Source organism: Balaenoptera musculus, chromosome 1, assembly GCF_009873245.2.
Source record: "Balaenoptera musculus isolate JJ_BM4_2016_0621 chromosome 1, mBalMus1.pri.v3, whole genome shotgun sequence".
NCBI classification, from domain to species: domain Eukaryota; kingdom Metazoa; phylum Chordata; class Mammalia; order Artiodactyla; family Balaenopteridae; genus Balaenoptera; species Balaenoptera musculus.
Window position 1 is genome coordinate 140,116,614 of NC_045785.1, and position 12,490 is coordinate 140,129,103.

A 12,490-nucleotide genomic window follows, 5' to 3' on the forward strand; every position below is an offset into this window, starting at 1 on the left:
CACTGATGATGAGCACTGAATATATTTAATGTGTGGATTATACTGGCAAAATAGAATATAAATGTTACATATAACATAAAAATGGTATAATGGACAAAAATTAGGAAGGGAAAATGGAAAATGGCAGGCTATTACCTCATTTATGTTACCAAAAAGCCAAAGTATATTACTTAAAACTGATAAATCCAAATTACAGAAACATATACATATTTGCTACTACAAAAGTAAACATTAAGAAAATAAACAACAGACTAGATAAATCAGTATCTAATATAGTTAAGAGAAAAGGGCAGAAAGGACAAATACTAAAACTTTAAAAAATAAGGAGAATATAACCATAGAAACCAAAGAAATTAGAATCATTAGACATCACTTGGCTCAACTCTATGCAAATAAATTAGAAAAGCTGAGTGAATACTATTAACCCTTTAGTGAACAAATAATTCTGATGCTAGCTAAACTGTTCCCAAGCATTGAAAAAACTGTAAAGGTTCCAAATTCTTTTTGAAGGGAATTTAAACTAATTCTAAAGCCCAACCAAAATTATTCTAAAAAGGAAAACTATATACCATCTTATTTATGATATTGAAACAGAACTCCTTTAAAAAATTAGTAAACAGAATCCATAATAAAAGAATACTTCCTGACAGAGTAGTTTATTCTAGAAAGTCAGAATGATTTGATATTGGGAAATTTTATTACAATTCATCAAATTAATAGATCTAAGGAGAAATACCATATAATCACCTCCACAGATGCTGAAAAAACATGTGACAAAATTCAACATCATGATAAAACATAGTAAAATTGTAAATGAAGGTTACTTTCTCAACCTGATAAATGATAGGTATCTCAGATTCAAGTATGAATCAGAAAGCACCAGAGGGAACTAAAACAAGGAACATGACAGGATGCCCTCCATTCCTACTATCAATTAACACTGTAGCAGAAGTATTAACTCTTGGACAAAAGAAAAGCATACTGGGTTCTTAGGAAGCTTCAAAACCGTAACAATATCTCTATCCTCCTTAATGTGATCAAGATAAACCACCAACTGGTTTATTTATTTATTTTTTGTTAAGCCAAAAAAAAAAGGATCCAATGTCAGAACACTGAAAATAGAGCTATGAGAATGGATTGTCTTAACAGATATTAAACAACACTAAAAGTCTTCTGTAATCAAAACAGTGGGATAGAGGTGTATGAACATCCAACCACTGGAAAAGAATAGAAAATCCAGAAACAAACTCAAATACATGTGGGATTTCAGTATAAGATAAATATGGTAGTCTCAAATCAGTGAAGAGGTGAACTATTCAATGAAACATAACCTTCCTTGAATAATATAGGATAGGAAAGCTCTTTCCAACTACAGACAAAATCCAGAGTACATTAAATGTTTGATTAACTTAACAACGGCAACAATGAAAAACTTCTGCATGAAAAGGTAAAAAAAAAAAAACATGCAAACACAAGTGACAAAATGAGAAAAAATATCTGCAACTATCGTATCATATCATAAGGGTTAAACTCTAGTATATAAAGGAGTTCTTAAAAATCCATATTTAAAAAATGCCAAGAACCTAACAGAAAACAATGGGCAACTCTATGTCCCAGAAAAGCAAAATAGAAACAGCTTGATGAGGGCACAAGCCACATCTTTTTCCTTGATTCCCCAGGCCTGGCATATAGTAGAGGCTCAATAAATGTTTACTGAATGAATTTTATAACTGATGGCTTTTATATTCAGTCAGAAACATGAAAATTATTTTTATAGAATTAATGATTTGAAACATCCTAGACAAAGAGGTAATCTGACTTAATGTTCCTAAAATTAGTGACAGTGGAAACTAAGTTATTTCTAGATGTTTCAACAGAGGGCAGGGCTAGAGAGCATAAATTATGATGAGTAAATGATTTTAATGAACTCACACGAATGTCTTGTCTGTTGATGAAAGGAAATCCAGTATAGGAAATAAAGTTAGCACTGTAATCTTTAAAATCAAAGGACAACAATATGTATAATTAGGGATGTGATAAAGGCTTATTCATTGGAGGCTTATACATAAATTAAACAGGATATACAGTCAAAAGAAACTTGAATTTACCTTCTACCATATTACCATCCTTCTGAAAAATTCTCTCTTCACACCACTGACAATGGATTAGGTACTGAATCTTCTTGGCTGTTTCATCTGCAGAAGTAGGCCCCCTCAAAACTCTCACAACAACCAATACAAAATGTTCCAGAGCCACTGCAAACAGTACTTCTATGCCTTTGTTACATCGGGCTGCAGCTCTGGAAAAATTTTTTAAAGTTATTTTGGGAGCTTATCATTTTCCTTTGTTTGGCATTATACTGACAATACTAACTTGGACACTAAACTATGGATGGGTTATGGGAAAATAAGGAAAATTCAATTCTTAGTAGCCGTGATTTTAAAAGATCATTACTATAACTTCTACACAAATTGAAACACAGGATATATAGGATGCTTGGCAGGATTTTAGTAACTACACATTTTCCCTTATGATATCTTCTCAATATTCTCTGGTTTTCAGTGTCACTTTGTTTCTTGTCATCACAACCATCTTTCTTTATTTTTATCTACTTTTTTCTATAAAAGCTTCCTCTAAACAATATATGTTTATTGAGTACTAACTACATGCAGGAACTGAACAGTCAGTGAAAAATGAATAAGCAAAGTCCTTGCCATTATTACTTTTATATACTTTTGGATTAAATTCTACTTGATACACCATTTATGTACTTAGTTTTCCCTCTAAAGTTCTAAACTAACTTAAACTTTGTATGTATTGATTTGAATCAAGTTTATAAGCCATCATTTTTTTAAACTACATAAATAAAAGATGAAATGGACATTAAAAAATGATTGTTTCTAAATCTAAAAACAGTCTTTGCTTTCCCTTTTCATGGTGCTGTCCCCTACATTGTTGAAATAAACTGATTTGAAATTAACTTTCAATATTTTCTTTCTTACTACTTTAATTATTTTAATAACATTTTAAATTGAAGAGTAAACTATTTTAGGCACAAGCTTTTAAATCACATTCTAACATAACATAAAATTACCAAACAAATCAAGATTACATATATGGAATACGGAATTTGTATTTCATGCATATTTTGAGGAATGAAATAAACACTTCTTGTAATATTATTTCTTTTTATCATATACCCAGACAAGGTACACTGTTGGCCATTTGGTACCTTGCCACTGCAGCTACAACAATTCTGGCTGCTAGCTCCTTGTAATATTCAGTTCGGACAATGTTACAGCCGTAGTGACGCCGGGCAACATGTTGTGCCTTGGCATATAAAGAACTGATATCTGTAGAAGTCACTGACACTATGCCAAGGTTTCTTATATTTCTGAATGCAGAATCAAGATAGTTCACAGATGTTCCAAAAGGGTCTAGGTGTCTAAAATCAGAAAGAATATAGACTTATTTAAAATCATACTAGTATCCAAAATAATACCACTGTCATTATTTCTAATGACAAAATTCCATGGATTCAAAAGGACTTCATAAATCTATTTTAAATACATAATTATGTTTTTAAAGTAAGCAATAAAATGATCATATGATATGTTAGACATGTAAAAATAAATCAGGCTTAGAGGAAATTTTCATGCCCAGGCATTTTATTTCAAATGCTAGAAAATGTTCTTACTGCATTCCTTAGGCCAATGCCAAAAAACTGTATTAATTTAAATAAACAAACAGTGACAAACTATGTTAATTTTTAACGGCCCCCTCCCTACCCCGCCTCCCGCCAAATCCAAGTCAGTTTAGAAAGTGACACAATTTTTTTCACTTACATGAAATCAAAAGATCTCAAATGCATCAGTACATTGGCATCCATTTTGGTCACCTTAATATTACCAAAGTTTTCCTCTCCTTCTTCAGGAATATCATCACTCTCTTCCTTTTCCTTACTGTCCACCACCACTTTCAATTTGTTTAAATGGCAGTTCTCCTGAATCAACGTCACAGAGTTTTCATTCAAATCATTAATTGTAACCTTGACTGCATTTCCAAGGTGTTTTGCCCATTGTAATCCCATTATCCCTTGGGAGAAATTGGAGGAAAAATGAGTTTTTAAATTGTAATAAAGAAAAAAAGTAGTATAATAATAATAAAGAATATAATTTTATAAATAACAAAAACAGTTCTTTCAAAATCTTAATACTTTCATAAGTAATTCTTATTCTACTTTCTCACTAAAATGCCTCTGAAGAAAATTTACCACAAGAAAATGTGTCTAACAGATTTCCATTAATAGTTTGTAAAACACTTTTCTATAATCCATGTTCAAATAAAATATCCATGTATGTTCTTTATTTGGGCTTTGGTAGGATTTTTTTTTCTTTCTTTTTACAATGGAATACTTTTTGAAACAAAATCTTACAGAGAAACCCAATATACAATGTGAGTAAGAGTGCAGTTACTCTACTTGAAGGGAAGATGGGTAGTTGGAACTCCTCCTGCTGAAGTTTACCCTAATGCACCAAAACATGAAAACAACTTTCCTGGATCAGTGCTTTTCAAATACTGCACAATAGCATCATTGTGAATGAAAAAGAACAACTTTGTATGTGTAAGCAAATGACCAAGAGGAATTGAGACCAAGAGGGCCCTTCTCACAGGCTTTCTATTCCTATTGGACTTGAGTCATAAGGGACATTCACTACACAGTGGGAGATGGTGACACAAGCCTAGCCAGTATGGAGTAGAAAAACCCCTATTTACGGGAAGTATTAACCATCTTCTCCCTACATGTGCTTCATAAATGTAAAAAGTTAGCATTTACTATGTGCCGTGGTCTTTACATATATTTTCCTATTCTTATAACAAGCTTGTGAAGTAAGTTCTAATATTCATATTTTATATTTATTTATTTATTTGGTTGCATTGGGTCTTAGTTGTGGCAGGCGGGCTCCTTAGTTGCGGCTCACCAGCTTCTTAGTTGTGGCACTTAGGCTCCTTAGTTGCAGCACATGGGCTCCTTAGTTGCAGCAGGCGGGCTCCTAGTTGCGGCTCACTGGCTCCTTAGTTGTGGCATGCGAACTCTTAGTTGCATCATGCATGTGGGATCTAGTTCCTGGACAAGGGATCAAACCTGGGCCCCCTGCATTGGGAGCGCGGAGTCTTAACCACTGCGCCACCAGGGAAGTCCCTATCCACGTTTTAGCGATGGGGAAACACACAAAATGACTGCTATGAGCTTGATTTAAGTTTACCAAGGCACATTAAAAAGAAAAGGCTGAGAAGATCTTACTTAAATGATAGTTTTAGTGATTTCAGGTTAAAAAAAAGAGTAGTTCATTGCATCATTATTTACAATAGCCAAGACATGGACACAATCTAAGTGTCCACAGATGGATGAATGAATAAAGAATATGTGGTATATATATATATATATACCCAGTGGAATACCATTCAGCCATAAAACAGAAGGCAATCCTGCCATTTCAGACAACATGGATGGACCCTGAAGGCAGTATGCTAAGTGAAATAAATCAGAAAGACAAATACTGTATGATCTAACTTATATGTGGAATCTAAAAAAACCAAACTCACAGAAATGGAGATTGGATTTGTGGCTGCCAGAGGTGGAGACTGGAAGGGTGGGAGAACTGGGTGGATATGGTCAAAGGGTACAGACTTGCAGTTATAAGATAAATATGTTCTGGGGATATAATGTATAGCAGGGTGATTACAGTTAATGATACTGTACTGTTTATTGGAAAGTGACTAAGAAAGCAGAACATAAAAGTTCTCATAAAAACGGAAAACAAAATATGTAACTATGTGAGGTGATGGATGTTAATTTTTTTTGGTGATCATTTTACAATATATACATAGAGCTAATCATTATGTTGTATATCTAAAACTTATACAATGTTATATGTTGATTATATCTCAATAAAACTGGAGGAAAAAAAAATGACTCCACTATCAAGAAACATATATAGTACCCAGTCTAGGATAGACATTTAATAAATTTTATTGCATGTAAAAAGAGAGAGAGAGAAAAAAAGAGAGAGAGAGAAGTTGTGTCAGGGAAAATGCTGGGAAATAAATCTGGAAAAGTAGGTTGGGTCAGATTATAGAGGATATTAAATTTCAATCTGAGAAGCTGAACTCTATTTAGGCAATAAAGATGCATGATTTTTTTGACTGAGAAGTAACATTATCAATTCAGTGTTTCAGAGGAAGGGCTGTTTGCAATAGCATACAAGACAGACTGGGTGGGAGAGATATCATTGCCAAAAATCATTACATTGGTGGATATGGAATGGAAAAGGAGTATGAGTCATAATACAAAAGAAAAATTAGAACAGATCTGGTGGTTGAGTGTATGTGGGGACAGTGGCAGAAAAGGAGTAAAAATTGATTCAAATTTAAAATCCGACTGGTGGGACTTCCCTGGTGGTCCAGTGGTAAAGAATCCGCCTTCCAATGCAGGGGACGTGGGTTCGATCCCTGGTGGGGGAACTAATATCCCACATGCCGCGGGGCAACTAAGCCCGCGCGACACAACTACTGAGCTCACCCGCCTCAACTAGAGAGCCTGCGTGCCGCAAACTACAGAGCCTATGTGCTCTGGAGCCCACGCCACAACTAGAGAAGAGAAAACCCGCATGTCACAACTATAGCGAAGCCTGCGTGCCACTACGAAGAGCCCGTGCACCACAACGAGTGCCACAACAAAAGATCCCACATGCCGCAATGAATATGCTGCATGCCGCAACAAAGACCCAACCCAGCCAAATAAACAAACAAATATTAAAAAAAAAAAATCCAACTGGCTCAGAGGATGTGATCAGCTTAAAATCACTACTTCATCACTTTTACCATATTTACAGAGACATTACTAATGATGATGATGATGGTAGTAGAAGTAGTAATAATACAATAATGATGATACTGAATAATTTTATAACATTTGCTATATACCAGACACTGTTCCAATTTCTTTACATGTATTAATTTACCTAATTTCACATTATTTTGTGGTGGGTACCCTCCTTTAGATAGATGAGGAAACTGAAGCATAAATTTCCTGTGGTTAGACAGCTGCCATGTTATAAAGCTGGGATTTGAATGCAGCCAGTTTGATTCCACAGTCCATGTTTTTAACCACTAGTTCTCCCTGAGGAGAGGAACTTAAGTAGAGCTAAGTCATGCTTTCATCCTATTGGTACAAACTTCCCAAGAATACACTCCTATAACCTTTAAGAAGTAAGACGTGGATTAGGTACAAGTGGCTTCTTAGAAATTTTCTACTTTTTCCATTATCTTTTCTCTACTGTTAAGTCCTTTTGGGAAAATGTCTCAATCTTTAAAATTTCACCTTACCCCACTGCCTAATGAGTAAGCAATATTTACTGCATCACAAAAAAGAGACAACCAAACACCAACTGATAACTGATCACAGTAAATGTGTATTCTTGCAAAAAAAAAAAAAAGCCTATCTGAATCTGATCAAACCTGAAGATCCAACTACCAATTTACAGAAATATGAGAGATAGAGGAATCATGTGATGGTTCATCTTATATGAACCATGGTGATGCAATCAGCAAAAATCTAGACTGTGGGAAACTCTACAGGGCAAATGACCTGTTATATCAACAAATAATTATCACACATACACACAAAATGATGGAAGGTAATATAGATTAAAAAGAGACTTAAGAGACATACTAAACAATTGAAATATAGTCTTTGGATTCTGATTTGAATTTTAAAAAATTATGAAATAATTAGGCATATCTAAACATTTGATGATATTAAAGAATTATTCTTAATTTTTTAGGTGTGATATGGTATATGGGTTTTAATTTTAAAAAGTCCTTGTCTTTTACATATCCCATTGAAATATTTACAGATGAAATGATCTGTGATTTGTTTCAAAATAATGGGGATATAGAATGGGGGAATGAGGTATGAGGGAAAGTGCATGGGAATACATATGCAAGACTGGGTATGAATTGGTAATTTCTGAAGTGAGTGATGGATATAAAGGGATTCATTTATTATATGCTCTACTTTTGTATATATTTGAAAAATTTCCACAATAAAAAAATTTACCTTGGATTTTTTTTTTATATCAAAATATTTTGCTACATATGACATCCATATAAATTTCCTAAGAAAAGATACTGTCCTGGAAGGTGGGCAAAAGGTACAAATTTCCAATTATAAGATAAATAAGTACTAGGGATGAAATGTACAACATGATGACTACGTACAGGTAACACTGGTATATAGGAACGTTAAGAGGGTAAATCCTAAGAGTTCTCGTCACAAGGAGAAATTTTTTTCTTCTTTCTTTTCTTCTTATGGTATTGTATCTACATGAGATGATGGATGTTAGCTGAACCTATTGTGGTAATCATTTCACAGTACATGTAAAGCAAATCATCATGCTGTACACCTCAAACGTGTACACCTGTACAGTGATGTATGCCAATTATTTCTCAATAAAACTGGGAAAAAAATCTCTTTAGGTTCACATGATATAAACAAACCCTTAGTTTTCAAAGTGGCTAAACAACAAGAAAAAAAAAGGGAAAGAAAAGATACTGTACAGATCTGATAAAGTGGGGTTCCAAAAAGGCTTCACTACTTACCAGTAGCTCCAAAGGCATCTAGACATTCCAAAGGTTTTCGTTCCTTAGCCAAAGCAGCCAGTGTACAGAATATTAGCTGCCTAGAAGAAAGTATAACAATCAAACAATTTTACGCACCATGGTTTCATCATTGTAGATTTTATTTTAAGAATAGTGAGAAATGGGGCTCCTATTTACTATGCAAACTATTTTGGAAAGAGACCTAATATTCCTTACTTAACAGTACAAGAACTAAAAATCTGTGAAATTAAACTACAAATCGAATTGGGTTTTATTAACAAGTATTCACTATGAATAATGATTTTATAAATAAAACTTGCCCACAAACTTGCCCAACTTGTCCAACATGTTCATTTAATTATATAAAGTTAGACCTATTTTACTCTCTGAGAAAGAAACTGGTTTGGTAGAAGAATAAAAGAGAGAAAACAATCATTCTGAGAAAATGCTAAAATAAATGATTTTCAATCTATACCTAGTTTTAAGTTTCGATATATTAGAACAAAAAGATTAAGAAAAGGTACATCTGTAATTATCTGAAACATCCCATAACCCTGTTTTCAATTTATCTTACCGATTTAGTTTCATTTTGGGATTAAAATAGGAATCTGTTTTCTGAGGTACAGAATAGTTGGGACAAACTTGTACATCTGTGTCTGCCTCTTTCAAAATTTCATTAGGTGGTTTGGCAGCAGAAGCTAAAATTACAAAAAAAAAAAAAGATTTCCAGTGAAATACAAAATAATTCTAAATATCAAAAACAATATACATTAAAAAAATAACCTTCCTTTATAATATTTCATGTTAATGAAATCAGTTGAGTAGATGCCAAAAAAATCCCCCCAAACTGACCTACCTAGCACTGTCTCTGGAAAAGAGTAGTACTCAGTTAAGTATTTGGTGATTTAAAGTTTGTCAGCTTAAAATCTTAACTGTCTAGCACATCAATGTATCTGTATACCTAGTTAAGAATGATCAACCTAAGATAGCACAAAATCCTAAAATACCTTTATTACTCATCAAACACTACATTGTGTTTACATAGGTTGGTTTGCTAAATATATTTTATTGTGGTTTAAACATTAGAAAATTAACCTCTCTGTGTGGTTACATTCCATTAGCCGGCATGGATGACTAAGAGTCACTATATTTCCTGAATGTGCTTGACTTCAGAACACTTTCTCATAATTATGATTTTAAATCACAAATTATATTCAAACAGCTATAAGCTAATGTAAAAAAATTATTCTACATTTAATGTACATTAGAATCATTTAGCTATAAACCCAAATGAAACAGTGATGTGTTTGTGTGAATATATTTTAAATATTTAAGAAAGGAGACATATGTAATATGTGTGGGGGAAATATAATTGAGATTCTCTATGTTTGGATTTCTTGATAACATTACTACCAGAATGTTAACTAAATGGGAACCATATTTCCCTTTGTACAATGCCAAATAAAAGTAATCTTTCCTAGTGTTGTGTTATATATCTTTCTATACTCAACAAAGTGTCAAGTCACATATCTCACAAGATCAGCCTTTCTCAAACCAGGTTCTGTGAGCAAATTAAGCCCTTCAAATAATTATTTCAGTGACTTTTTTTTTCAATTCTTGAAGGGAAGGTCCAGAGTACCATTCTAGATGTATACGAGAGAAGTTAATTCATTACATATAATGGATGCCTTAGGGCAGGAGGGCTTAATTCTTAATTCTTGAGAAGGAACTGTCTCAGTATTAACAAGCTACTAATAACTTGATATCACTCAGGATAATAAAGAGTCTTTATATATCACTCTACCTCCTTTTTCCAGTGTTTTTCAATAATAAGTATAACACAGTTATTGGTACAGGAGCCGTCATTCGTAATAAAATTCTATAGTCTTTCATTAAGATACCTATATTTACTTGAACATCAGTTACTTTTTTCTACCCATATTTAATATCTATCCCAGATATTAAATATATCTGTTAAATTGAGAACAGTTGAATATTGTTGGGAGTCTCACAGAAACAAAACAAAATCAGACAGATTAGTTGTTAACTAAATGGTTAAGTCACTGTATTTTGTCTGCTTGATATCTGAAAAGAATAATTAGACCATTGTTTAAGAATTTACTTGTTAACATGTTAATGAGATTGCTCAACTTACCAGCAATATACGTGGATTTAGTCTCTCCTTTATTCACATGGCGCCTAACATGTCCTAGCATATCCGTCCTTCTGGTGATTGTTGCTGAACAAATAATACAATGATAATGGGCTCCCATTTTACTGGATATCTATCAAACAGAGTATTTAATTTAAATACATAAATAAGTTACTAAGACAATGAAATAAAAGTTTATTTAATGTTGTAAATTTATGTATGTTAGTGTATTTAGGGTTTAACATATAGAAGATAGTATTCATTTTGGCATGTGACTTTGAAAGGATTTTTACTTCCTTACCTATATTTACATATGCTTTTTAATCTTACTTTACAATAGGCCACAAGTTTAATTTCTTAGTTTTATCCATTCATTCTAATCAGCAAATAACTGTACTCTATCTTCTATAAGCAGCACTTAACAAACGGTATGACACTAGCAGCAATGTGCTGGTAGATGTATAGCAACTGGCTCTCCAGGAAAATAAAGCCCTGATTTGTAGTGTCTGCAGCTGTCTGTGGTTTATGTACTCTACCATGGCCAATGTCAAGCTACAACTGTGACATTTGAAGCTACCAATGTGACATCACTGAACGTGAATTTGGGAAGAGATGTGCAATATCATACCAGAGAACACTGCCACCGTGCAGATATAGAATACATAAATAACGTTAAGAGCACAGGTAAAAGTAAAATGTAGTAAAATAAATGGGAAGTAGTGAGTTGTGAGTATTCACTACCTTTGTTTTTAATATAATTTATTTACTTTTAAGTTTATGTAATTTAATTTTTGATGATGGCCACATTTAACAACGAGCTTTCAAGATTTCTGGAAAATTGAGCTAGTTCTAGCACACTACTAAATGTCAGAGAAAGAATAAAAAGTCTATTTTTCCAAGTAAAAATTCTAACTTTATAGTTCCTTATTTAGCTAAGAACAAAAACACCACTCCAACAGCTCTTTCCTGCTTTTGATGCCTTTTTACTCTTATGTCCTATTTACTCGGGGTCATAGAGCAAGGAGAGAATAGTCAAGAGCATTGCACAAGGTTCCTTATGGCATTGTGGTTATCATATTCAAAATATCTTAGATAGGGTTAATGGACTAAGCATTATCCTAACTACTTAAGAAATGTTTGTTTTTTCCCCCCCAGTACTTTACTTTTTTTAGTGACTTGAAAGGAAAATTAATAATGAGGACCCATTAAACTAATATGCATTCAGGATAGTGTCACTATAAAATATTTTATAATTTGTATTCCCCAAAGGTCAAATCTATCCTAAAAGTAAACACACGTACTTTTAAAAAAAAGTTAGTGAGATTTCAGAAAGTTTCTTCATTCTGTCCTTTGACAAATTAAGAGGAAGAACATAGGATGAGTATGAATCGACACATATTAAGATATTTACTAAACCACAGAAATTAAAGGTTCTTATTCCATGATCAAAATTTATTTTGAAAGAAAAAAATTACTATTTAAAAATATCCATTCCAAAATTAGTAAGTGGGTTAACTTTCCTTTTGAACACAAGAGAGCAGGTGATCTGACTGAAATTAAAAACTTTAAAATGAAAGGTTCAATATAGCAACTTCTTTCATACATTTCATATTTTTCCTACTATGGTAATTTGAAAGCCCTTGTAAACAAAATCTTAAACTCATTGCTGAATAT

The 12,490-nt window shown here is 33.0% G+C and overlaps 1 protein-coding gene across 5 annotated transcripts in view; it reads right to left on the reverse strand.

Moving 5' to 3' along the window:
- Positions 1 to 12,490, reverse strand: part of TRMT1L (tRNA methyltransferase 1 like) — a 36,963-nt gene that overhangs the window by 14,930 nt on the left and 9,543 nt on the right. For all 5 annotated transcript variants that reach the window (XM_036868077.1, XM_036868085.1, XM_036868110.1 and 2 more), the window contains 6 exons: positions 10,820 to 10,949; positions 9,239 to 9,362; positions 8,665 to 8,744; positions 3,846 to 4,095; positions 3,233 to 3,445; positions 2,109 to 2,299 (listed from right to left, as the gene is read on the reverse strand). In XM_036868077.1, coding sequence (XP_036723972.1) covers positions 2,109 to 2,299; positions 3,233 to 3,445; positions 3,846 to 4,095; positions 8,665 to 8,744; positions 9,239 to 9,362; positions 10,820 to 10,949 — 988 coding nt within the window. The remainder of the gene's footprint in view (positions 1 to 2,108; positions 2,300 to 3,232; positions 3,446 to 3,845; positions 4,096 to 8,664; positions 8,745 to 9,238; positions 9,363 to 10,819; positions 10,950 to 12,490) is intronic.